This window comes from Capricornis sumatraensis, chromosome 23, assembly GCF_032405125.1.
Source record: "Capricornis sumatraensis isolate serow.1 chromosome 23, serow.2, whole genome shotgun sequence".
Taxonomy (NCBI): domain Eukaryota; kingdom Metazoa; phylum Chordata; class Mammalia; order Artiodactyla; family Bovidae; genus Capricornis; species Capricornis sumatraensis.
In genome coordinates this window covers 51,530,507-51,554,921 of record NC_091091.1, presented here as the reverse complement: position 1 = coordinate 51,554,921, position 24,415 = coordinate 51,530,507, and the positions used below count along the sequence as shown (strand labels likewise).

The 24,415-nt window shown below is 62.5% G+C and overlaps 1 protein-coding gene across 1 annotated transcript in view; it reads right to left on the bottom strand.

Annotated features, from left to right (window-relative positions):
- Positions 1-5,165: 5,165 nt before the first annotated feature.
- Positions 5,166-24,415, bottom strand: part of KNDC1 (kinase non-catalytic C-lobe domain containing 1) — a 55,000-nt gene continuing 35,750 nt past the window's right edge. The window contains exons 18-34 of the mRNA XM_068961381.1: positions 24,127-24,271; positions 23,272-23,376; positions 22,780-22,892; positions 22,373-22,716; positions 18,890-18,983; positions 18,709-18,806; positions 18,352-18,572; positions 14,823-14,936; positions 14,170-14,317; positions 13,922-14,101; positions 13,263-13,469; positions 12,912-12,994; positions 12,551-12,701; positions 8,151-8,273; positions 8,022-8,081; positions 7,294-7,451; positions 5,166-5,397 (exon numbers count right to left, since the gene is read on the bottom strand). Of these exons, the coding sequence (XP_068817482.1) occupies positions 5,166-5,397; positions 7,294-7,451; positions 8,022-8,081; positions 8,151-8,273; positions 12,551-12,701; positions 12,912-12,994; positions 13,263-13,469; positions 13,922-14,101; positions 14,170-14,317; positions 14,823-14,936; positions 18,352-18,572; positions 18,709-18,806; positions 18,890-18,983; positions 22,373-22,716; positions 22,780-22,892; positions 23,272-23,376; positions 24,127-24,271 (2,576 nt within the window). The remainder of the gene's footprint in view (positions 5,398-7,293; positions 7,452-8,021; positions 8,082-8,150; positions 8,274-12,550; positions 12,702-12,911; positions 12,995-13,262; positions 13,470-13,921; positions 14,102-14,169; positions 14,318-14,822; positions 14,937-18,351; positions 18,573-18,708; positions 18,807-18,889; positions 18,984-22,372; positions 22,717-22,779; positions 22,893-23,271; positions 23,377-24,126; positions 24,272-24,415) is intronic.

Below are 24,415 nucleotides of genomic sequence, written 5' to 3'. Positions count from 1 at the left end.
GGCTTTCTTATCTCTCCTTGCTATTCTCTGGAACTCTGCATTCAGTTGGCTATATCTTTCCCTTTTTCTTCTTTGCCTTTCACTTCTCTTCGTAAAGCCTCCTGGACAACCACTTTCCTTCTTGCATTTCTTTCTCTTGGGAGTGGTTTTGGTCGCCGCCTTCGGTACAGTGTTACGAACCTCTGTCCATAGTTCCTCAGGCACTTGGCCTACACCAGATCCAGTCCCTCGAATCTGCCACCTCCACTGCATAATCATGAGGATTTGATTCAGGTCACAGCTAAATGGTCTAGTAGTTTCCCCTGCTTTCTTCAATTTAAAACTGATTTTTGCAATAAACAGCTCCTGATCTGAGCCACAGTCAGCTCCAAATCTTGTTTTTGCTGAGCCTCTCCATCTTCAGCTGCAAAGAACAGTCAGTCTGGTTTCAGTGCTGACCATCTGGAGACGTCCATGCGTAGCATCGTCTCTCGTGTTGCTGAAAGAGGGTGTCCGCTGTGCCCATGTGTTCTCGGCAGAGCTCTGCTGCCCTGCTTCCCTGTGTGCTCCAAGGCCAGACGTGCCTGTCACTGCAGACTCCCCTTGACTCACTACTTTTGCGCTCTAACCCCCTGTGGCGGAAACGCCATGTTTGTTTGGCGTTAGTTCTAGGAGGTCCTATAGATCTTCATGGAACTGCTCGACTCCAGCTTCAGCATTAGTGGTCGGGGCACAGACCTGGATTACTGTGATACTGCATGGTTTGCCTTGGAAACAAACCGAGATCATTCTGTCGTTTTTGAGACTGCACCCGAGCACTGCATTTTGGACTCTTAATTGACTCTGAAGCCTACTCCATTTCTTCTAAGGGATTCTTCTCACAGTAAATATAATGGTCATCTGAATTAAATTCTCCCTTTGGTGTCCATTTTGATTCTTAGACTCCTTCAGTTCAGTTCAGTTCAGTTGCTCAGTCATGTCCGAGTCTTTGCGACCCCATGGGTCGCAGCACGCCAGGACTCCCTGTCCATCACCAACTCCCGGAGTTCACTCAGACTCACATCCATCGAGTCTGTGATGCCATCCAGCCATCTCATCCTCTGTTGTCCCCTTCTCCTCCTGCCCTCAATCCCTCCCAGCATCAGGGTCTTTTCCAGTGAGTCAACTCTTCGCATGAGGTGGCCAAAGTACTGGAGTTTCAGCTTCAGCATCAGTCCCTCCAGTGAACACCCAGGACTGATCTCCTGTAGGATGGACTGGTTGGATCTCCTTGCAGTCCAAGGGACTCTCAAGAGTCTTCTCCAGCACCACAGTTCAAAAGCATCAATTCTTCTGTGCTCAGCTTTCTTTATGGTCCAACTCTCACATCCATACATGACCACTGGAAAAACCATAGCCTTGACTAGATGGACCTTTGTGGGCAAAGTAATATCTCTGCTTTTCAATATGTTATCGAGGTTGGTCATAACTTTCCTTCCAAGCAGTAAGCATCTTTTCATTTCATGGCTGCAGTCACCATCTGCAGTGATTTGGGAGCCCAAAAAAATAACGTCTGACACTGTTTCCACTGTTTCCCCATCTATTTCCCATGAAGTGATGGGACCAGGTGCCATGATCTTAGTTTTCTGAATGTTGAGCTTTAAGCCAACTCTTTCACTCTCCTCTTTCACTTTCATCAAGAGGCTTTTAAGCTCCTCTTCACTTTCTGCCATAAGGGTGGTGTCATCTGCATATCTGAGGTTATTGATATTTCTCCCAGCAATCTTGATTCCAGCTTGTGCTTCTTCCAGCCCAGCGTTTCTCATGATGTACTCTGCATAGAAGTTAAATAAGCAGGGTGACAATATACAGCCTTGACATACTCCTTTTCCTATTTGGAAACAGTCTGTTATTCCATGTGCAGTTCTAACTGTTGCCTGACCTGCATACAGATTTCTCAAGAGGCATGTTAGGTGGTCTGGTATTCCTATCTCTTTCAGAATTTTCCACAGTTTATTGCGGTCTACACAGTCAAAGACTTTGGCATAGTCAATAAAGCAGAAATAGATGTTTTTCTGGAACTCTCTTGCTTTTTTGATGATCCAGTGGATGTTGGCAATTTGATCTCTGGTTCCTCTGCCTTTTCTAAAACCAGCTTGAACATCTGGAAGTTTACAGTTCACGTATTGCTAAAGCCTGGCTTGCAGAATTTTGAGCATTACTTTAGTAATGTGTGAGATGAGTGCAATTGTGCGGTAGTTTGAGCATACTTTGGCACTGCCTTTCTTAGACTCCTTGGTGTGGGATAATTCTAAATCTCCACCCGGGTTATACAGACGGCAAAGAGTGCCTGGTATCTTTCTTGGCCCTGGAACTTGGGCAACGCTGAGAAGTCAGTGGCTGCACAGCCCTGCTGACTAGACTGCGGCGCAGCAGGCCCCCTGCTCGCGGCCCTCGTGTGCTCACAGCAGCCCCTCCGCTCGCAGCCCTCAGCCCTCGTGTGCTCACAGCAGGCCCCTCGTGTGCTCACAGCAGGCCCTCTGCTCGCAGCCCTCAGCCCTCGTGTGCTCACAGCAGGCTCCTCGTGTGCTCACAGCAGGCCCTCTGCTCACAGCAGGCCCTCGTGTGCTCACAGCAGGCCCGCTGCTCACAGCATGCCCTCGTGTGCTCACAGCAGGCCCTCTGCTCACAGCAGGCCCTCGTGTGCTCACAGCAGGCCCTCTGCTCACAGCAGGCCCTCGTGTGCTCACAGCAGGCCCTCTGCTCACAGCAGGCCCTCGTGTGCTCACAGCAGGCCCCCTGCTCGCGGCCCTCGTGGGCTCCAGCTGTGTTTGGTTACCCTGTGCTCTCAGTCTGCCCCCGTGGTCCTCTCTAGACCTTTTTCCCCATGTACTTGACACTTTGAGGACACTGGTGGGTATTTTGAGGCTTGCCCCTCAATTTGGGTTTGTCTAGTGTCTTCTCATGATTAGACCGGGGCTCGAGGGCCTGGGATGAGACCCCAGAAGTGACGTGCCATCTGCTTAGTGTGACCCTCCTCTGCAGTTAGGGTGAAGCCTGCATCTCCCCACTGTGAGGCCGCCCTCTCGGGGGCCAGTTGCCAGGTGCCCGCAACACCAGCTGCCCCTCCCGTGGCAACACCAGCTGCCCCTCCCGGGAGCCTGTTCGGGTTCCCCCTGGGTATTCCTGTTTCTCATTCAGCTGTCTGCTGACGCCGGTAAGGGCTGACTTGGATCCTCCTCCTGGCCCACAGCCCGCCGCTGCCACGGGTGGGGCGCACGTGGTCGGCTCTGGCTGTGGGAGCAGCTCTCCCCTCCTGTCCTGTGTCCCTCCGACGCGATCTGCGTCTGTCCCCTTCCTCCCTGTGGCTTCTGACTCGTGTGCTGTGCTTTCCCCGCCCCAGCCCTGGAATCGGCCGTTGAGCTGTTTCCTTGTTCTTTCTGGAGACCTGAATGTTATCTGGAAACCAAGATTTGGGGTGTCAGTGCTTTAGGGGCTGTGGTGTGGGGGCAGCTGTGAGGAGGGGGAGCGATGCTGCTGGCATCTGGAGGGCGGAGCCCAGAGATGCCAAGAAGACCCCCAGGCTCGGGCGGCCCCACAGCAGAGAGACCACCGCCCTGCGGTGCCTGCCAGGCCTGAACCGCAGCAGCACGACCCTTCCTGGTGGTGACAGGCCCGGGCACCCCTCAGTCCCCCTGCGAGGACAAGCTGGCCGTCCAACCTGTGGGCTGTGGGCGAGGTCTGGGTGGCCGGGCCCTGGGATGGCAGGGTTTGTGGTGGGCAGGGTGGGGCTGTGGTGCCCGGAGGCCTCCGCGGGCGGCGACTGTGGGAGGCCGGCCGTCTCCTCCGGAGGCAGCTTGCAGGCCCCGGGGTGTGGGGCGAGGTCCTGGGGCCGCCTTGCCCCTGGCTTGTCACCCAAGATCACTGCCGCCCGCCCTCACGAGCAGCCCTGGAGACATCGTCGTGGCTGTGGGGAGCCCCCTGTGACCTGCGGGGCGGACAAAGTGCGCCTGTCTCATTTCACATATGCAGGAGCTAGGTGTCGGGAATGAATATACGTGGGAAAACACCCTGACGTTAGAAATGCAGCGTTTTATCAGGTAATGGTTTTCCTTGTAATACTACTAGCTGGTTGCGCCAAAGAATCACTAATCCTAAAACTCAAAAGAAGAATCTCGGGTCTCGCGGCGATTTGCAACATAAGGATGCTGGTGCCTGGGACGGTCCGGGGCGCTGGCCTCCCTGCCGCGGGTGTGTGAGGCCCAGCCCTGGTCCCCAAGCCGCTGGCCGAGCACGTCCTGCCTGCACTGGGCAAGGCGACACCAGCAGGCCGGTGGAAACAGCCCTGAGGAGCGCTCAGTGCCCCCGAGGCAGCAGGCGCCTCTCCTCTCCGAAAGCACAGGGGCAGCCAGCCACGGGAGGCAGGCACGGGTGTGTGTGTCGCATGCACGGGTGCTGAAGGCATCCGGGACCACCCCCAGGCGCCCCCCACCCAGCGGGGTCGCAGAGGGGCCGCTGAGGCCGTCTTAGCTTTGGAGCTGCCGTCTGAGTCCTGGGCCCTTGGACGCGGGGCCTCAGCACAGGGGAACCCGCCCCACGGGGCAGTGCTCTCAGTGGTGAGCGGTGGGCACCGGGGCCATGGGGCACGGGGAGCGGCTGGTGGGAGCTGCGAGCCACTGGCGGGTAGCAGGGGGTGGCCGGGTGAAGGCTGCGAGGCTCGGGCACCCCCACCCCCAGGGCAGGGCGAGCAGCAGCGCTTGGGGCAGAGGGCGGGATGTCTGGCGGGGGAACTGTGAGCCCAGGGCTGGGCTGCGGCCCCTGGAAGCCTCAGGGCTTCACACGGAAGGTTCCAGAACCCTTGGAATCTGTCGTTAGCAGGGGGACCAGGGGTCCGTCTTGGCCCTCTGTCATGGCAGATACCGGCAGACTCACGCAAACACTGCTCGGGGGCACCCGGGTTACAGTCCGAGGGGTGCGGGGCTCTGGGGGCAGGCTGGGCAGAAGCTGTTCATCTAAGAAACATAATGAGCGTCCGGGGGTCGGCTCCTGGGAGCCTACTCACCCCGGTCTGGTTTACATCTCACATCTTTAAATTTTACAGTCAGCCTCCCGGTGCCATCTCCGGGTCGGTGTCTGAGCCTGCACTCCCGTCCGACGGCCCTCCTGGGCCGCGGGGGGCCCCAGTCCACCCCGGGCTGCCGCCTCCGCTACTGGAACGTGGCTCTCATCCTCCGCAGCTTGTCCTGAATCTTCCGGGAGCGCTTCTCGCTGGCCGCCTGCCGGGGGCCCGCCCCGCTGTCCGCCGCCAGCACAGCGATGTCGGCCCCGCTGAAGCGGGCGATTCTCTGCTTGAGCTGAGACTGCAACTTGGGGTCGGGGGCGAACGTGTAGGGGTTCTCCTGGAACGCGTGGACCTGGCTCGCCACCTTGGCGATGTTTCTGTGTCGGGAAGAAATGGGACGTGAGTTTGCGCGCGTCTCGGGGGCGGTGTCGCAGCTGGCGGGCACTGGCCAGTCCCAGCCCGGCCGCGTCAGAGTTCAGACCGCGAGCGGCCAGTGTGCTGCTCAATCACAGGCCAGACCTCATTTCAGGGCCCAGGCGCGTTTGTGCACCTGCCCTGTGTCTGTCCATCCCTCCCTCCCTCCGTCTGTCCGTCCACCTTTCGTTCCACAAACGCTGACCGGAGATGTGCTGTGTGAGGCCCGGTCAGTGCTGAAATCCCCACGATAAGGAAGCGTGAGGCAGCCCGAGGCGGCAGACGAGTGCACGCGGGTTAGTCCATCCGGGCGGGTTTGGTGCTCTGCGCTTTGGCCCGGCCCCGTTCAATGACGTGGCGCCCAGGGAACCGTCCACGCGGGGAGCAAGCCTTTGCCTTCCAGAGCTGGGCGTCAGGCGGCAGCTGACACTCCACTGGGCGTCATCCGGAAAACGGGAGCCTCTGAGCTGCAGAGGTTCTGCCCGGGGAGGCTGTGGGCCCCAGACACATGTGCTCACCCTGGTTTTGGGTGAAGACGTGGTATGTTCCACGCGAATGCCTCCATTGTTAACGAGACAGGCGTGCGGACACACGCGCCCGTGAGCCGCGTCAGGAGGAGCACGCCGGCCAGGCCCTTCCTGGACTGTGGCCCTCCCTCAGTGCCCGCTTCCCCGTTGATCGCCATGGGCCTCTTGCAGTTAAGTGTGCCTTGTGGGTAATAGTGTTATCTCTAAACTACTGTTTCCAGGGACTGAAAGGGTCTCGCAGGCACAGGTGGAAATGGTGGGCTCCGTGCCCCCTGGGCCCTGCTCACAAAGCAAGGCTGCTGTCCTTGACCCCGAGGAGGCTGGACCAGCCTCCACCTGACTGCAGTGTGAACGGGCGGGCAGGGCAGGGCAGGGCGGGGAGGACGGAGCTGTGGGAGGGGCGCTCCTTGCAGACCGGCTGGCCCTGAGCTGGAGGCAGCGTGGGCCTGGGGCGCTGTGGAGGGGCGATGTGGCCGGGAGCCCCGGGAGAGGCTGGCCTGGGCCTGGATGCTGGGGGGACTGGTGCCGCACAGGCTGAAGTGGGCAGTGACCCTCTTTGGGGGCGTCTGAGTCGCTGGTGGGGTCGCGGTGAGGGTGGTCGCAAACAGCGCCCTGTCTGTGCCTCCTGGCGGGTCCCCAGGGGTGCCAGCAGCTGAAGGGGCGGGGGCCTGACCAGGGGTCCAGCAGGAGAGCAGAAGCGGGACAGAGGGAAGAGGCGGCTTCCGGGGGCTGGGGGGCGGCTGCACAGAGTTGGGGTTCAGGGTGTGCCTGCTCTCCCAACAGGAAGGGAGGTTGCAACGACCTTCGACCTTGGGGCGGTGTTTGGGGCCACGGATGCCAGCAGTATGGGAAATGTTTACCCCGCACTTGTGGAGGAGGAGGCAGCTGGGGGTCACCTGGAGGGAGCGTGTGGCAGCCTGGGCCAGGGTGAGGGCTAGGTGGGGGCATTCTGGTCCAGGCCTCAGAGGAATAGGAGGGATGGGGAGACCCCTCACCTGGCTGGCTCACCTGTGGGCCCCTCACCTGGCTGGCTCACCTGTGGGCCCCTCACCTGCTTGCTCACCTGTGGGCCCCTCACCTGAGCTTGCTCACCTGTGGGCCCCTCACCTGGCTGGCTCACCTGTGGGCCCCTCACCTGGCTGGCTCACCTGTGGGCCCCTCACCTGCTTGCTCACCTGTGGGCCCCTCACCTGAGCTTGCTCACCTGTGGGCCCCTCACCTGGCTGGCTCATCTTTGGGCCCCTCACCTGAGCTTGCTCCACCTGTGGGCCCCTCACCTGCTTGCTCACCTGTGGCCCCTCACCTGAGCTTGTTCACCTGTGGGCCCCTCACCTGAGCTTGCTCCACCTGTGGGCCCCGTTGGTCATGGTGAAGCCTCCTGTCTCCAGCTGCTGTATGTGCATGGCCAGCAGGTGGGCTGAGGGCAGGGTGGGCTGGGCCCTGAGGCGCCGTCCTTCCATCAGACACAGGCTGTCGCTCTTCAGGAAGACCTGGGACCCAGACGGGCATGGGGTGAGCAGGGGCAAGGGGGCATCCCTGGTGCCCAGCAGGGCTGGCCAGGGCCATTTGGTGCATGGGGCACCACACCCCAATTTGCCGTCCAATTCAAAATGCCCCTGGCTCCCGGGCTGGGGGTCCAGGCTCTGCAGCGTGTGGGCACAGGAGGGACACTGACTCCCCAGAAAGACATGCGCTTCTGCTGCTGAGGTGCTGCTTCCAGAAGCGCGCTGAGGAACCCCCACCCTAACGAGAGAGCGGCAGGCCCCCGGCTGCTGTCAGCCGACGGCACACGGGAGCCGTCCCACTGGCGGAGCCGGGCCTGGCCTGGGACCTGGCGCCTCGGCCCGTCAGCCAGAGGCTGTGTCCTCGCCGACCGTCTCTCTCGAGGGGCAGTCAGGAGGCGGTGGGCTTGGATACCTGCACCCCCAGTGGGAGTCAGACCCATAAGGCACAGTCGGCAGGCAGGGCTCCTGGAGCGCCCCTGCCTCTGCCCGTCCCGCCACCTGCCACCCGCCGGCCCTGGGGGACGCGAGCTCCCGGGAGCTCATGCACACCGGTACCTCCACAGCTTTCAGCTCCTCCATCACCTCTGCTGTCTTCGCGGGCAGAATTCTCCAGGCCTAGAGGAAAAGCGTGGGTGAAACCTCGGCCCCGCGGGGCCTCCCTGCCCGGCCGCGTGGGGGACCCACCGCGCACTGGCGCACGGCCGCGTGCTCCAGGCCGCCCAGAATCTGCATGGCCGTGGCGAAGTTCCTCCGCTCGTAGCAAGACTTCGCGATCAGCAGAAACTTGGAGAGCAGGGTCACTTGCAGCTGAAACCAGAGAACGAGACACTCGCATCCTGAGCTCTGAGGGGTGCAGGGCAGGGTCGGCGTCGGGGTGGGTGGAGCAGGCGGCCCACAGGGACGGGCACAGAGGCAGGCCAGGTGCTCACTGTCCCCTGGACAAACCTCGGCTCAGGACAGATGGGGGCAGCGGGGCACGCCTGGGAGGGGGAGGGGGGGGAGGGGGCCCCACAGGGGCCCAGCGTCTCCTCTGCCCGGCTGGTGAGACAGGGTTGTGCTGCCTGCTTCCACAGGGTCGCTGGTCCACAGGGCAGAGCGCTGGGTCGGCTGGGAACCCCCAGCACCACCCCCCACCCCCGAGGGAGTCTCTGCCCACAGCCCAGTGCAAGGCCCCTCAGTCAGTGCTTGGATTTCACACGACTGTGGTGACTTGGAAGATTCTGGAGGATTCAGCTGACCCTCATTTCAGCCGCACCCCACTGGTCGCCACGGCCAGCACCATCCTTCGGGGGGGACACCGCGACCCCACTGCACACTCTGCTGCTGCGCTTGGCCAGTGCCTGGGTCCCGGGATGGCCCAGGGGTCACTCAGCACGTGGCCACGCCCTGCCTGGCGTGAGAACAGTTACACGCCTGCTTCTCCCGTTGATGTCTCTTTCTTCGCAGGTCTGGATAGACGCAAAGCAGGAGCCCCCAGCCACTGCAGGCAGAGCTGCCCCACACGGGGGCCGGCCTCAGATACTGGGGTCTTGTGGCGGTCTCCTCGGGCGGCCAGCCTCTCTCCCCCCCACCAGGCTCAGCACCGTGGCCTGTGTCCCCGGCTGTCCTCACGTGGGGCTGAGTGACAGGCCCTGGCACGGGCAGTGGGCTGCACGGTCGGTCCATTGGCTGTTGGTGGACACGGGGTGGCCTCCTCATCGCAGCTGCTGTGTCCCGTGACTTCTGCGCCCACTGGTGAAGCCGGAGGCCTCGTTTCCCTTTGTTCCCACCGTCACTCGTCTAAAACAGGGCTTGCCTGGTGGCTCTGCTGGTGAAGAATCTGCCTGTGATGCAGGAGACCTGGGCTCAATTCCTGGGTTGGGACGATCCCCCGGAGAAGGGAAAGGCTGCCCACTCCAGCGTTCTGGCCTGGAGGATTCCATGGGCTGTGCAGCCCCTGGGGTTGCAGAGAGGCGGGCGCGACCGAGCGGCTCCCACTGTCAGACGCGCCACACTGCTTCCCTTTCTCTGTGCCCGTGCTCCCGCGTCCCCAGGGATGGGATCCGAACGGGGTGTGCTGCCACCTCTGAGGGCTTCTGTTCAGCTCAGTTCAGTCGCTCAGTCGTGTCCTCTTTGCAACCCCATGGACCACAGCACGCCAGGCCTCCCTGTCCATCACCAACTCCTGAAGCTTGCACAAACTCACGTCCATCCAGTGGGTGATGCCATCCAGCCATCTCATCCTCTGTCGTCCCCTTCTCCTCCTGCCCCCAATCCCTCCCAGCATCAGTGTCTTTTCCAATGAGTCAGCTCTTTGCATCAGGTGGACAAAGTACTGGAGTTTCAGCTTCAACATCAGTCCTTCCAATGAACACCCAGAACTGATCCCCTGTAGGATGGACTGGTTGAATCTAAGAGTCTTCTGCAACACCAGAGTTCAAAAGCATCAATTCTTCAGCGCTCAGCTTTCTTAAGAGTCCAACTCTCACATCCATACATGACTGCTGGAAAAACCATAGCCTTGACTAGACAGACCTTTGTTGACAAAGTAATGCCTCTGCTTTTTAATATGTTGTCTAGGTTGATCATAACTTTCCTTCCAAGGAGTAAATGTCTTAATTTCATGGCTGCAGTCACCATCTGCAGTGATTTGGGAGCCCAAAAGATAAAGTCTGACACTGTTTCCACTGTTTCCCCATCTATTTCCCATGAAGTGATGGGACTGGATGCCATGATCTTAGTTTTCTGAATGTTGAGCTTCAAGCCAACTTTCTCATTCTCCTCTTTCACTTTCATCAAGAGGCTCTTTAGTTCCTCTTCACTTCCTGCCATAAGGGTGGTGTCATCTGCATATCTGAGGTTATTGATATTTCTCCTGGCAATCTGGATTCTAGCTTGTGCTTCCTCCAGCCCAGGGTTTCTCATGATGTACCCTGCATATAAGTTAAATAAGCAGGGTGACAATATACAGCTTTGACGTACTCCGTTTCCTATTTGGAACCAGTCTGTTGTTCCATGTCAAGTTCTAACTGTTGCTTCCTGACCTGCATATAGGTTTCTGAAGAGGCAGGTCAGGTGGTCTGGTATTCCCATCTCTTTCAGAATTTTCCACAGTTTATTGTGATCCACACAGTCAAAGGCTTTGGCATAGTCAATAAAGCAGAAATAGGTGTTTTTCTGGAACTCTCTTGCTTTTTCCATGATCCAGCGGATGTTGGCAATTTGATCTCTGGTTCCTCTGCCTTTACTAAATCCAGCTTGAACATCAGGGAGTTCACGGTTCACGTACTGTTGAAGGCTGGCTTGGAGAATTTTGAGCACTCCTTTGCTAGTGTGTGATGAAGGCAGTTCTGCGGTAGTTTGAGCATTCTTTGGCATTGCCTTCAACATTGGAATGAACACTGACCTCTTCCTTTCCTGTGGCCACTGCTGAGATCTCCAAATTTGCTGGCATATTGAGTGCAGCACTTTCACAACATCATCTTTCAGGATTTGAAACAGCTCAACTGGAATTCCATCACCTCCACTAGCTTTGTTCATAGTGATGCTTCCTAAGGCCCGCTTGACTTCACATTCCAGGATGTCTGGCTCTAGGGGAGTGATCTCACCATCGTGATTATCTGTGTCATGAAGATCTTTTTTTTTGTTTTTGTATAGTTCTGTGTATTCTTGCCACCTCTTCTTAATATCTTCTGCTTATGTTAGGTCCCTACCATTTCTCTCCTTTATTGAGCCCATCTTTGCATGAAATGGTCCCTTGGTATCTCTAATTTTCTTGAAGAGGTCTCTAGTCTTTCCCATTCTATTGTTTTCCTCTATTTCTTTGCACTGATCATTGAGGAAGGCTTTCTTATCCCTCCTTGCTATTCTTTGGAACTCTGCATTCAGATGGGTATATCTTTCCTTTATCCCATTGCTTTTCGCTTCTCTTTTCACAGCTATTTGAAGGCCTCCCCAGACAGCCATTTTGCTTTTTTGCATTTCTTTTCCATGGGGATGGTCTTGATCCCTGTCTCCTGTACAATGTCATGAACCTCATTCCATAGTTCATCAGGCACTCTGTCTATCAGATCTAGGCCCTTAAATCTGTTTCTCACTTCCACTGTATAAATCATAAGGGATTTGATTCAGGTCATACCTGAATGGTCTAGCGGTATTCCCTGCTTTCTTCAATTTGAGTCTGAATTTGGCAATAAGGAGTTCATGATCTGAGCCACAGTCAGCTCCCGGTCTTGTTTTTGCTGACTGTATAGAGCTTCTCCATCTTCGGCTGCAGAGAATATAGTCAGTCTGATTCCGGTGTTGACCACCTGGTGAGGTCTGTGTGTGGTCTTCCTGTTACATCCTCTGGCTCAGCTTCTGAGTTCTGACCGTTTTCTGAGAGCAGAGTTTACGTGTCGAAATCTGTCTCCGGCTGTTCGGACGGCATAGCGAGCCATATGCAGCCTGGGGACCGTGTGTTTCAGGCTCGGTCAGCACGTCTGCCCAGGGCGTGCTCTCCCTCATCCCTGCCCCGTGCTGTCCCTGCAGACCTCACACCGCCCCGCGAACAGCCCTCCCTGCATCCTCTGCTCACAGTGACACTGGCGCGGTCCCCTGGCCGCCGCCCCGGGTGGGGCTGGAGATGGCTCTGGCCTGTGCCCGGGGCACCGGTGCCCCCCCCACGTCCCCCCAAAGCACTTGGAGGCCCGTGTGATGCCCTTGATGGGGTGAGCGGAAAGTTGCAGGTTGGTGTCGCTCAGGAAGACATCAAGGATTGGAGCAGATGGGGGCGAGGGCAGGGTCCCGGTGCCCACGTCCTGGCACAAGTGAGGAGGGGTCAGTCTTTCGGCTAATAAACCTCTGAAGTTGGAAGATTCTCCCTGAAAGGGGAAAGACTGGGGAACTCTGCGTGTGTTGGTGGGCCTTGGGGCTTCGTCAGGGGTCGGGGGTGGAGGCCGGGGAACCGCAGGGGCCCTGCCTTGAGTGCCCCTAGTGCTCGCCTGCTCCAGGGGTTTCAGCTTGGGACGCTTCCGTGCACCCCCAGCAGAGGGGCTCACCCAGGGAGGTGCCCTCACCGCTGGCACCCCCGACCCTGTGCTGGGGCTGGAGCCTCAGGCACCGACCTTGGAGGTGTGGCTGGTCACGATCTCGGCGGCAACCCAGGTGCTGACGTCGTCAGCGTTTCTTAAAAGCTGTAACAGGTATTTGTCCTGGACGTAGTTGGGCAGAAATAAGCTGCAGGTTTTGGCTGACAGAGACTCAGAAGAGCTGGCCCTACAAGAGATGCAGGAACGAGTCCAGCATGTCCCAGCCGGGACACGGCAGTGCTTGGGACCCTGAGGAGGGGGGTGGTGCCCAGCCCGGAACCCCGAGGCATTGCCCATTAGCCAGTGTCTGGAAAGGCATTTATACCCGGCGGAAATGGCTGGGTGGAGCCCTCGACCCCCTTTGCCACCGTAGCGCCCCCAGCTCCGCGACACTCACTTGGGGACCGCTGCACTTTTGTCCGTGACGCCCAGGGCCCGCGAGTTTAGGAAGTGGACGGGGTGGCACTTCTGAAACAGCTCCTGCCAGGGATGAGGACACAGGGCAAGCAGCACCCCGTCTCAGGGCTGGGGCTCTGGGGGGCTCCCCACGTCCACCCGGCGGCGGCAGGGGGTGGGCGGCCACTGCATCCCTGTTCCTGCCATCGCCTGCCGGGTGGCGGGGCCTGGGTCGGCGGGGGCTGGGGAGGGGCACCTAGGGGCTGACCGCCCGCCCATTTCTAGCAGGAAGGGCCCTGTGCAGGGCAGGGCAGGGCGCCCCCCACTGGCCGTGTGGGCCTGCCGCCCCCACCTGCTGGAGCAGCGTCAGCTGGCTGAAGAGCTGCTGGGTGCTGTACTCGGTCAGGAAGTAGGGCCCTTTCTCGCCGGCCTTGGTGTAGGGCCCATAGAAGTCCTCCAGGAAGCAGGGCTTGGGCAGGGCCGACGCGATACTGTATTGGCGCCCCTTGTGGTGGGGCAGCGCCAACCCGTTGCCCCGGGAGAGCCGCCAGGGGAAGCTCTGCAGGGTGGGTCCTTCGGGTCAGGGCGGCCCAGGTGGCCAGGGGCCCCCAGCTTGGCTCAGCTAGAGCCGCGGGGCAGAGCCCTGCCTGCCGCCCGCGGCCGCCCTGACCCCGGGATTTCGGCGGCCCCCCTGTGGACGGAGCCGTGGTGCTGGCCTGCACGCATCAAGGTGAGGCCCCCCGAGACCCTGCCCCATCCCGGCCACACCCCACCCTGCCCTTGGCCCAGGGTCAGGGCGGTGGGGCGGTCTGAGCCCCTGGCCAGCCCTCTCCTTGTCCGGGGCTGTGACAGGAAGTGCCCGCCTCACCAGGCTGCTGCCCCGGAGCTGCAAGACGGAGTGCATGCGCGCCTCTGCCCGTCTGCTGCATATACAGGCATGCACGTGTGTCTTTGTGGGTGTCGCCGCACCATGCGTGGGACTGGTGCCCATCTTCCCGGGAAAGGCCGCACCTTCCGGGAGACGGCGTCCTCCGAGAGCCTCTTACACAGGGCGTTGAGGGGCCTGGCGTCCTCCTCCACCTCCTCGGGGTCCTCCAGGTCCGTACCACGCAGGCGGCCCTCGGCCCGCCGCTCACTGCCCACCTCCAGCAGGCCCAGCAGGTGCTCCGCGGAGCCGTCCAGGGGCAGAATCTGGGCAGAAGCGCGTGGGGTCACCTACCGCCTCCCGGGGGGTGCGTCCCCCCCGCCCCCCGCCTCACCTGGGAGGAGAGGTAATCCTGGAGCCTCCCCAGGAGCCCGGCATTCCTCACGAAGTCCACAGCGTAGCAGTCCTCCAGCCAGGCCTGCAGCAGGCAGACGCTCCGCCTGTAGACCTTGGTGGAAGTGGAGGTGGGCTCCTGGTGGGCCCTGGAGGCAGAGGAGGCCTGAGCCGGGCAGGGCCCCCGGCACCATCCCCAGATGGGACGGGGCGGGGGAGCGTGGCTCTGTCTTTAGAGGGCACCTAAGTCTCGCCCCATGCCGCCCGCCCACCTGGGCACGAGAGGGGCTGCTGCAGCCACCGCCCCCTCCAGCCTGCCCCGAAGTTGGGAAGGTGTCCGGAGCAGTGGGGTGGGCAGGGCCTCTGTGAGTCCCCTCCCGGGGTGCCCAGCCGGAGCTTGTGCGGGCGTCTGGGGGCAAGGACAGGCCAGCTCGGAGAGGCCGAGAACACGTCCGACACCGCCCGCCACGCCCTCCTGTGCTGGCCCTGCCTGCTGGCTGGGGCCCTTGGGACCCCCCATACATCCTCCAGTCCGTGGGGGTCCCACCTTCCTTGCCCCCACCCGGCCTCCCCCCTCTGGGGGCACCAGCGGCCGCTCCTGGCCCGTCTGCACGCCCCTCTCCGCCGCTGCCCTGGGCCTGGACCCTGGGGTACCTGGACAGGGCGCCGCTGACGCGGTCCAGCAGGAAGCGCAGGAAGTCGTGGGGGCTGCAGAAGTAGCGGAAGGTGTACAGGAACTGCTGCACGTAGCCCTCCAGGAAGGCGCCGCTGCGGGGGCGGGCGTCAGCGTGGGCCGGCCGGCGCCTGGCCCCGCGGCGTGTGCGGCTGTGCGTGTGCAGGGGTGTGTGCGGAGGTGTGCGTGTGCTGCGTGCACGTGCGGGTGTGTGCATGGGTGTGCGTGTGCAGGGGTGTGCGTGTGCAGATGAGTGCATGTGTGGCTGTGTATGGGTGTGTGTGTGCAGGGGTGTGCGCGGAGGTGTGCGTGTGCTGCATGCACGTGCGGGTGTGTGTATGGGTGTGCATGTGCAGGGGTGTGCGTGTGCAGATGAGTGGACGTGGGTGTGTATGGGTGTGAGTGTGCATCTGTGTGTGCAGGGGTATGCGTGTGCAGATGAGTGCATGTGTGGCTGTGTATGGGTGTGAGTGTGCAGGGGTGTGCGTGTGCAGATGAGTGCATGTGTGGCTGTGTATGGGTGTGTGTGCAGGGGTGTGCGTGTGCAGATGAGTGCACGTGCAGGTGTGTGCGTGTGCAGATGAGTGCACGTGCGGGTGTGTGCATGGGTGTGCGTGTGCAGGGGTGTGCGTGTGCAGATGAGTGCATGTGTGGCTGTGTATGGGTGTGAGTGTGCAGGGGTGTGTGCGGAGGTGTGCGTGTGCTGAGTGGACGTGCGGGTGTGCTATGGGTGTGAGTGTGCATCTGTGTGTGCAGGGGTATGCGTGTGCAGATGAGTGCATGTGCAGGTGTGTGCATGGGTCTGTGTGCATGGGTGTGCGTGTGCAGATGAGTGCACGTGCGGGTGTATGGGTGTGAGTGTGCAGGGGTGTGCGTGTGCAGATGAGTGCACATGTGGGTGTGTGTATGGGTGTGAGTGTGCAGGGGTGTGCGTGTGCAGATGAGTGGATGTGCGGGTGTGTGTGCATTGGTGTGCGTGTGCAGATGAGTGCATGTGTGGGTATGTGTATGGGTGTGAGTGTGCAGGGGTGTGCGTGTGCAGATGAGTGGACGTGTGGGTGTGTATGGGTGTGAGTGCATCTGTGTGTGCAGGGGTATGCATGTGCAGATGAGTGCATGTGCAGGTGTGTGCATGGGTGTGTGCAGGGGTGTGCGTGTGCAGATGAGTGGACGTGTGGGTGTGTGTATGGGTGTGTGTGCAGGGGTGTGCGTGTGCAGATGAGTGCACGTGCAGGTGTGTGTATGGGTGTGTGTGCAGGGGTGTGCGTGTGCAGATGAGTGGACGTGCAGGTGTATGGGTGTGAGTGTGCAGGGGTGTGCGTGTGCAGGAGTGCATGTGTGGGTGTGTGTATGGGTGTGAGTGCATGGGTGTGCGTGTGCAGATGAGTGTGTGGGTGTGTGTATGGGTGTGAGCGTGCAGGGGTGTGCGTGTGCAGATGAGTGCACGTGCAGGTGTGTGCATGGGTGTGAGTGCAGGGGTGTGCATATGCAGATGAGTGCACGTGCAGGTGTGTATGGGTGTGAGTGCGGCTGGGTGCAGATGTGAGTGCAGCTGTGTGCACTTGTGCATGAGTGCAGGTGTGTGGGGGGCTGTGTGTGGCTGTGTGCAGAGATGAGTGCACAGGGGTGTGTGGGTGTGAGTGCAGGTGTGCAGTTAGGTGTGTGGCTGTGTGTATGTGTGTGTGTGGGCGTTGGTGTGAGTGTGCGGGTGTGTTTGAGTGCTTAGATGTGGACACGAGAGTTCTGTGCTGGAAGCACTGGCTGGACCACCACTCAGAACCAATGAGCCGGGGGTGTGGGGTACTGATCACATCAGAAATTCCTCAACATTTTCAGTCTGAAGACTTAAATTTCATTTTTTTTAAGGATTTTTTTGCCTGCGTGACGCGGCATGCGAGCCTGCGCCCCCTGCATTGGAAGCTTGGGGTCTCTACCACTGGACACCGGGGAGGCCCCTGAAGACTTTCTTAATCTCCGTTTTTCAGGCTCTCCCTGTCTCCTTGTAGAAACCGCTAATTCAGAAAGTTGAGCAGGTGCAGGGGCCCTTCCCCAGCTGCAAATGACTGTCAGGAAAAAAGCAGGGGGGGGCTTGTGGGTCCTCGGCCTCAGGCAGGGTCCCCTCGGGGTGCCCCCGGAACCAGGAGAGCAAAAAGGAGGTGGGGGTCCAGGAGTGAGGCCCCGCGGGCCGCTGGTCCCTTGCTGGACCCAGCCAGACGCAGGCAGGACTGGGCAGCTGGGGTCCAGCTCCCCGCAGAGGGGACGCCCTCTTGGAGGTGCTGTGCTCATGCGTAACACGCACACCCCGTGACACACACACGATGTCTCCTGGAACAGTTTGGAGGGTTGTGGTGCTGAGTAACACCCCATCCCGCAGGGGAGGCGGATGAGGTGGCCTGAGTTTGAGGGGCAGCCCGGAGCGCCCCCCAGCAGGAGGCCCCCGGCAGCCCACTTAGGGAGGGCGACTTGTGGGGGCAGAGACAGCTGCTCCTGGAGGGCCCTGTCCCCCACTGGCTATCAACAGCCTCCAGCCCAGAGAAGACCCGAGGGGCTCCGGAGCAGCGTGCTGAGCCCCTAGAAGCCACCCTGGGGTGACGCTCCCACCACTGCGTGGGAGGAGGTCTGTGTCCAACCTGCTTGGGGCTGAGAGGGATGGGCCCTTAAGGAGGCTGCCCAGAGCTTGAGCCCCATGTGGGGCTCGGGGGTGCACCAAGGGATGGGGGGTCAGGGGTGCCTGGGGGCCCCGGGAGTGAGCAGCCTGGCCCCTCCCTGCTGCAGGCGAGCCCTTGCGCCCGTGTTATTAGTTGGGGTCCTGTGAGCCTAAGGGCCCTCCCCGGTGGCTCAGGAGTAAAGAACCTGCCGCAGTGCAGGAACCACAGGAGACCCGGGTTTGATCCCTGGGTCAGGAGGATCCCCGGAGGAGGGCATGGCAACCCACTCCAGTCTTCTTGCCTGGAGAGTCCCATGGACAGAGGAGCCCAGTGGGCTACAGTCCCTGGGGTGGCGTCAGGTTGTTGTGACTCAAGTGACTTAGCACGCGTGCACGTGAGCCTAACCCTGCTCACGCCCAGCAGCGCTGTGGAGAGCTGGCTGGGTGCAAGCTGCCCTCAGCTCTGGAGCCCCATGTTAGTTACTGGGCATCCGACCTAGGAAGCTGGGCGCAGTCACGGTGCCTCGGAGGGGCCCGGCTGTGTGGAGTCAGGAGCCCGCCAGGCTGTCAGTCATGGTGGCCGGGTTCCCAGGGGTCTCCTTCAAAGTGCCTGCACACCTGACCCAGACCCCCAGACCCATGCGTGTGGGTCTGGGCCCCTCAGCCAGGAGCCTAGCCAAGGAGGCCAGTGGGCGCCGACACAAACTTAGGTTTCTGACGGGAACTCCACACAGGTAGCATGCAGCCCCGCCTCAGGGGCGCAGGGAGACGCCCGCCTCCTCCACCCGACCCTGGGCCTGTGCCCCCCTGGTCTATGGGAGCCTGGGGGGCACAGGGGTCCCAGCGTCTCCCCCGGGCTGCACCTGGAGTACAGGTAGGCCATGAGCCCCAGCGGGGTGCCCGCCTGCAGGACGCGCGCCTTGGGCTGCCGGCCGCCGCGCGGGTGCTTGCTGACGTCGTAGAAGATGAGCGAGGAGGACTCGTCCAGGGGGCTGAAGTCCAGCGTGTCGCAGTCGGCGGCCGCGATGTTCACGATCACGGGCAGCATGCAGGGCTCCAGGCCCCACTGCTCCGCGTACACGACCTGGGGCGCGAGTCAGCGCTATCTGCCTGCCCGGCCGCCCGCCCGCTCCGCGCCTGAGCTGGGGCGGCCGCTCAGAGGCGGGCGTGTTCCAGGGGTGTGGCGGGAGGAGCCTCTGGACGGGGGGCGGGGGCCTTGCCTGGAGGTACTTCTTGGCCAGCCCGAGGAACTGCACCTTGGCCCGCATCTCCTCCAGCTGCCCCTTCAGTTTGGACAGCATGGTCTTCACCTCGGAGCCTGGGGGTGCACACGGTCAGCGCGAGGCGCCCGAGCCTCTCGGGCCGCCTGCCCGCAGCCCGGCCCGGGCCCAGCGAGGCTACCTCTGCTCCCCCTCTCCTTCTGTAGGAGCTTCTGGTAGAACTTCAGGGTCTTTCGGAAGTTCCTCTTCTCAATCGTGAGCTGCTGCTCCAGCTCCTGGGGAGGAAAGAGCTGTGAGCCCCGGGCGCCCGCCCGCAGCAGGCTCGCCCACAGGGCCAAGGGGGCCCTTCGGGACGTCTGCGTCGGCTCAGTGGAACCGGGAGACGTCTCAGTAGCGTGGAAAGAACCAGATTCGATGGACTTGCTCAAAACAAGGCAGCCAAACGTGCGGGGTCGGTGACCACCAGCCCTCCCCACCAGGCCGCCCGGCCTCCCCGCAGCCACCCAGGAGGAAAGGTGGGCAGAGCGGGGTGGGTGCGTCCAGTGCCCTCTGGTCAGAGGGGTTGCCTCCCGGAGAGAACCCCAGGCGCCACGTCCCTGGCTGGGGGGACCTGGGCCCACGCCTCTCGTGGTTTCCTTGGTCTCAGGGATCAGCCGGGAGTGAGGGTCCGCGGGCACCTGTGGTTCCATGAGGCCCCTCTGTGGCCCCAGACCCACCCACTGAGGCCCCCCCCACCACACGTACCACTCCTCAGGACCCCTGTGTGATGTGGGCTGGGCCCCCCATGTGCTCAGCCGCCTTGCTTGGGCACGAAGCTTGGACACGGCCAGCAGTACAGACCCCGAAGCCCACCAAGCCAGCCCTGGAGCCACGCACAGCCCCCTGGAGCCCAGCCCTGGGCTTCTGTGCAGAGCCCCAAGGCAGCAGGGGCGTCAGCCAGGCCAAGACCTTGAGGATAAACGCGTGAACGAAGATTCGCAGGGCGGTTGATGTGAGCGGGCGTCAGCCCCGTGGGCACAGCCTGGCAGGCACACCGGCGGGCTCGCCCCAGGCGGGCTCGGGTGGTGGTCTGCATGGAATACTGAGGGTTACTTCCTCCCGCCCTAACCCGACCAAGGGTTCTCACAGAATTACAGGAGCATGCGCTCATTAGACCAATAAACGGGGGTGGCCTGAGGTACAGCTTAGGCCCACTGGCCACTGGATTTACGTGGACCTGAGGTAGACAGTAAATACAACAGGGCTCACAAGTCGGAAAGCCCAGAAAGTGTGGACAGAGAAGACGGAGGTGAACGTCGATCGGTGCCTCCCACCTAAGCGCTCGGAGCAAAGCCTTGTGAGGACAGCAAGCTGAGCAGAGACACGCGCGCCCGCAGGCCGCGGTGCCGCGGGCGGACGGCGCCCCCGCGTGGTCAGCGGCGGGAGGTGACCGCGCTCCCTCCGGCGGCCCCGCCCACCCAGGCCTCACACTCGAGCGCCTTCTGGGAGCAGCTGCGAAATGTGTCCACGGGATTTTTATGCCTTTTGTGTTTTTCCAAGGCCCCTGTTTGAAACAGACACGGTGGGTCTCCGAGTGTGGAGCTGGGGTCAGGGTCACCCGGGGCAAGAGCAGAAGTCTTGAGCCACCTGCCTGCACTCGGGTTCCAGGGCATACGCCTTCCGGGGGCAGGAACAAGGGAGAGACACCGGTCTCCCGCCCGGCGTTACCCCGCCACCGTGGCCCTCGGGACCGTCCCCCGAGTGCACCGCCTGCAGAGCCGCTGTGGGACCCGGCGTGGGAGCCTCCTGGCCGTGGGGTTGCGAGCGAGCAAGCTGCAGATAGCAGCCCAGCGCGTCTGGGACCCGAGCTGGTCTCCCGTACACCTTTAAGGACCACCCTCGTGGGACACGGGGCAGCCAGGCTCATCCATGGCCCAGTCTCCCTCCAGGAGTGGCCATGCCAGGAGAGCCCAGGATTGAGGACAAGGGCCCCGACGACCCCACCAGGCACCCGCCCAGGAGGCCACAGGCAGCACCCTCCCCAGCCCCGAGCACAGCGTGGGCTGGAAACAGGCTGCCTGTCCTCAGAGGCCCACACTGACATAATGCCACCAGCAATCGTAACCTGTGACATCCAAGGCTGTGACTTGTGGTGTCAAACTGTCATGACACGTAATATATGAGGACATGACCTGTGGTGTCAGAGGTCATGACCTGTGACACTGGAGTGTGTCACCCATGCCATCAGAGGACTCCCAGGCCAGCCTGCCGCCCTGCCCAGCACTGTTGAGTGGGGGCTGCTGGCAGGTCCTCGTGGAGCTGCCTCTGACCGGGCCACGTCCTCCTGGCCCCACCGCCCAGTGGCCCTCGTCTGGGGTCCCGTCTTTTGGTCCAGCTGAGGTCAGCGTGACAGCAGTGTTGGTGGGATGCTGTGGGTGCCTGGGCTCAGAGTTGAGGGGTGCCAGGGAAGCCCACAGGGTTTGGGGACCCCCACCCCAGGGTCTCTTCTCTATTAGATTCAGTTACAGTGCGTGTGGGGTTTCCCAGGTGGCACAGCGGCAAAGAGCCAACCCGTCAGTGCGCAAGGCGGGAGTCCCTGGGTGGGAAGACCCCTGGGGGAGGGCGTGGCAGCCCACTCCAGTGTTCCTGCCTGGAGAGTCCCATGGACAGAGGGGCCTGGCAGCCCACAGTCCCTGGGGTCGCAGAGCCGGGCACGACTCAGCACACACACGGTGCGCGGCTGCCGAGAGCACAGAAGGCTGCTGGCTCTCCAGGACTGAGGCCTGCCGGGCTCTTCCTCTCCTGGCACTGCGTAGCCAGGTGCGGACCCTCAGGAAGGCGTGGCTGGACGGTGCTGAGGCTCGCGGCGCGGGGCTACAGGGGGTGGGGGGCGGGAGTGCGGTGCCCGGCTGCTGGCCGCTCCCTCCTGTCTGCCCCCCAGGGCCCACCCTGCGTGGCTGTGGCCCAGGTGGGAGCCTGGTCACTCAGGAGGGGTCTGCAGTCCAGGTCAGGGCTCCTGGTCGTGGAGGGGCAGACCCGCAGTGACTGGGCAGAGACCTGGAGTTCGGAGCTCTGTGGGGCTGCCCTGCACGTGGGCTGGCCAGGCCTGGACGCTCTCACCCAGGACCTGCCGTCACCCTGCTGACCTGGGAGGAGCCGGGGCTGCGCTTGACCCGGAGGGGCATGCAGAGTGTGCTGCCCACCAGAGAAGCGACCCTGGGGCCTGGCCGAGCCGACCTGAGCTGACCGCCATGGGCCAGGTGGTTCTCACCTGTCATGCTGACCCTGCTGCCCAAACCCAGCTGTGGTCCCCAGGGCAAGGTGACCTCCTGCCAGCCGGCCCCTGGTGGCCAAGAGCCCCAAAGAGAGAAGCTGCTTCCTGCCCCCGAGGTGGGGGATGCACGCACATGAACACAAGCCCCCTTGGAGAACACACAGTGGGGACCCTGCCCAGCATGGTGGCCGCGGGAGCAGGTGGGAACTGGGAGCCCTGGCTCGGACACGTCCTCCCTGCCCGCAGCGCGCGGGGCCGAGCCCTGACCCCGCCCCCAAGCCGAGACAGGCGCGGGGCTGAGCCCGCCCCCCTCCCCAAGCGGAGACAAGCGCGGGCCGAGCACCCTCCCCCCGCTCAAGCCGGGACGAGCGCGGGGCCGAGCCCCGCCACCCCAGCAGACGCAGGGCTCACCGGACTCTGGGCGTTGGCCGCAGGGTCCCCGGAAGCCTTCTGCCCAGCCAGCTCCTGCACGTAGCTGCGCACGTCGGGGCCGAAGCAGTCGGCCTCATAGAAGGCACTGCACCAGCCGGGGCTGCAGCTCAGCGCGCCCGGTGGGGCGGGGCTCACCGCCAGGCCACGCTCAGGGGGCTGGGGGGGCCGGGACTCGGCCTCGCCACCCCCCGCCAGGCCCCCGCCCTGCTGCTGGGCCTCCGGCTGCCGCTCCCTCCCGGCTTTGACGGACTGCTGAGGCCGGAACCCCACTTCGAAGTTGCCCCGAGAGAGCTCATCTGAGTCCACACCCGGCTTCTCCTTCCCTGGACAGAGGAGAGGGGGTCACACGTGACGACGTGGGTTCCGGGAGACAGTCCAGCCCTGACCGTTGGGAGAAGCGTCAGGTCCCGAGGAGGGGCTGGGAGGGTCCTCGGGGTCCCCTTCCCAGTGGGCCGCCGTGCAGGGCGGAGTCAGGACAGAGATCCCAGGGAACCTGGGCCTGTTCTCAGACGAGGCAGAGGGACCTGGGAACCCGGGGTCCCCGCGAGCAGTGGGCTGTTCTCGGGCACCTCCACTGGCGCACGGTGCCCGAGCGTGCGTGCGGTCTGGGGGCCATCCTGTGCGTGAGCACAGCCGCAACTGCCTGGCCCCTAGGGCTGGGACCCGTCTGATGGGCTTTGGGGCGTCATCAGGAGCCTGGGGCTCCAGCTGCAGGAAGCACCTCGACGTCTTAAATGGCTCGTGTCCAGCAAGGATGCCACTGTCACCCCGTCACCACACTGCTGGCCCAGCCCTCGCCCTTGCCACCCACTGAGTGCCTGGGGAGCACTCCCCCCACCCTCCCCCCACAGAACAGACCCCCTGGAGGAAGGTCTCACCCCAGATGCCGGTCTCCCCCGGCCCGAGGCACGAGGCCCTCCTGCTGGACGGCGAGCAGCTGCTCGGAGCGCAGGCCCCGCTCCCCTCGAGCTGCGACCCAGTCTCTTCGGAAGCACTGTCATCAGAATGGAGGACCCTGCAGGAGCCCCTGGGATCCCCCCACCCAGTCTGACCGGAGGTGCCCCTGGGTGGAAGGTGGGGACCTCGGGACGGAGGCCCTGCCCGCACCTCTGGGACAGCCTGGCCGCAAACATGGTGGACACAAGCCTTTGGACAGAGGACCTTCTGGGCACCTGTCTCCCCTCAAGGCCCCTCCCGCAGTGCTGTGAAAACAGGGCTCGGCTGGGGTGGAAGGCAGGTGTGCGTGGTCCTCAGTGTGGGGTGCTGGGGGCCCGGGAGGACTGAGGCTGAGACGGGGCTTGGGCTGGCCTGGGAGTCAGTGTGCCCTGCCCTTCCAGGCACAAGCCTGCCAGGTCCCCTGCCCACATCGCGCTCTGTGGCCCCCCAGGAGGGGTTGGGCCACAGTCACCGGGCCTGTCCTGTGAGGAGTGGGGGCCAGGAGCGCTGGGGAGGGAAGCCCACCGGCCCTGACTCCTGCAGCTGCCACCTCCCCTCCGACCCAGGAGGGAGCTGGGCAGCTGGGGGGGGACATGTCCCTGCAGGGGCACCCGCCCACGCCCCAGGGGGCCGGCCCAGGGAGGGGAGGCGCCCCCTTCCCACCAGAGGAGCGGCTGCACAGGCAGTGCTTCGGCCAGAAGGGGGGCCGTGGTGGCTGCTCTGGGGAGGGCGCCCAGCTGGACTCCGGCAGGGGCCCAGGCGGAGGAGCCGGGGGTCCGCGCCAGGAGGGGTCTTACTTCCTGGAAGGCGGCGTCCGTCCGTTCACCACGTTGAAGAGGCTCTGCAGCAGCCTCTCGCCCCAGTAGAGGTCGCAGAACTTTTCCGATATGGCCCCGCAGAACGTGGCGTAGGTGAGGTCTTTCAGGGCGTAAATGTACTCCCCTGCGTTGGCGGAGGGAAGAGTCAGGATGCGGTGAGCAGTTCTGCGGGTCCGGGGGCTGGTGGGTCAGGGGCCCTCCTCCTGCTCCGCCCGTGCTGGGCCGCATCGTGGCGCTGGGCTCCAGGGTGACCTCCCCCACCCCTGCG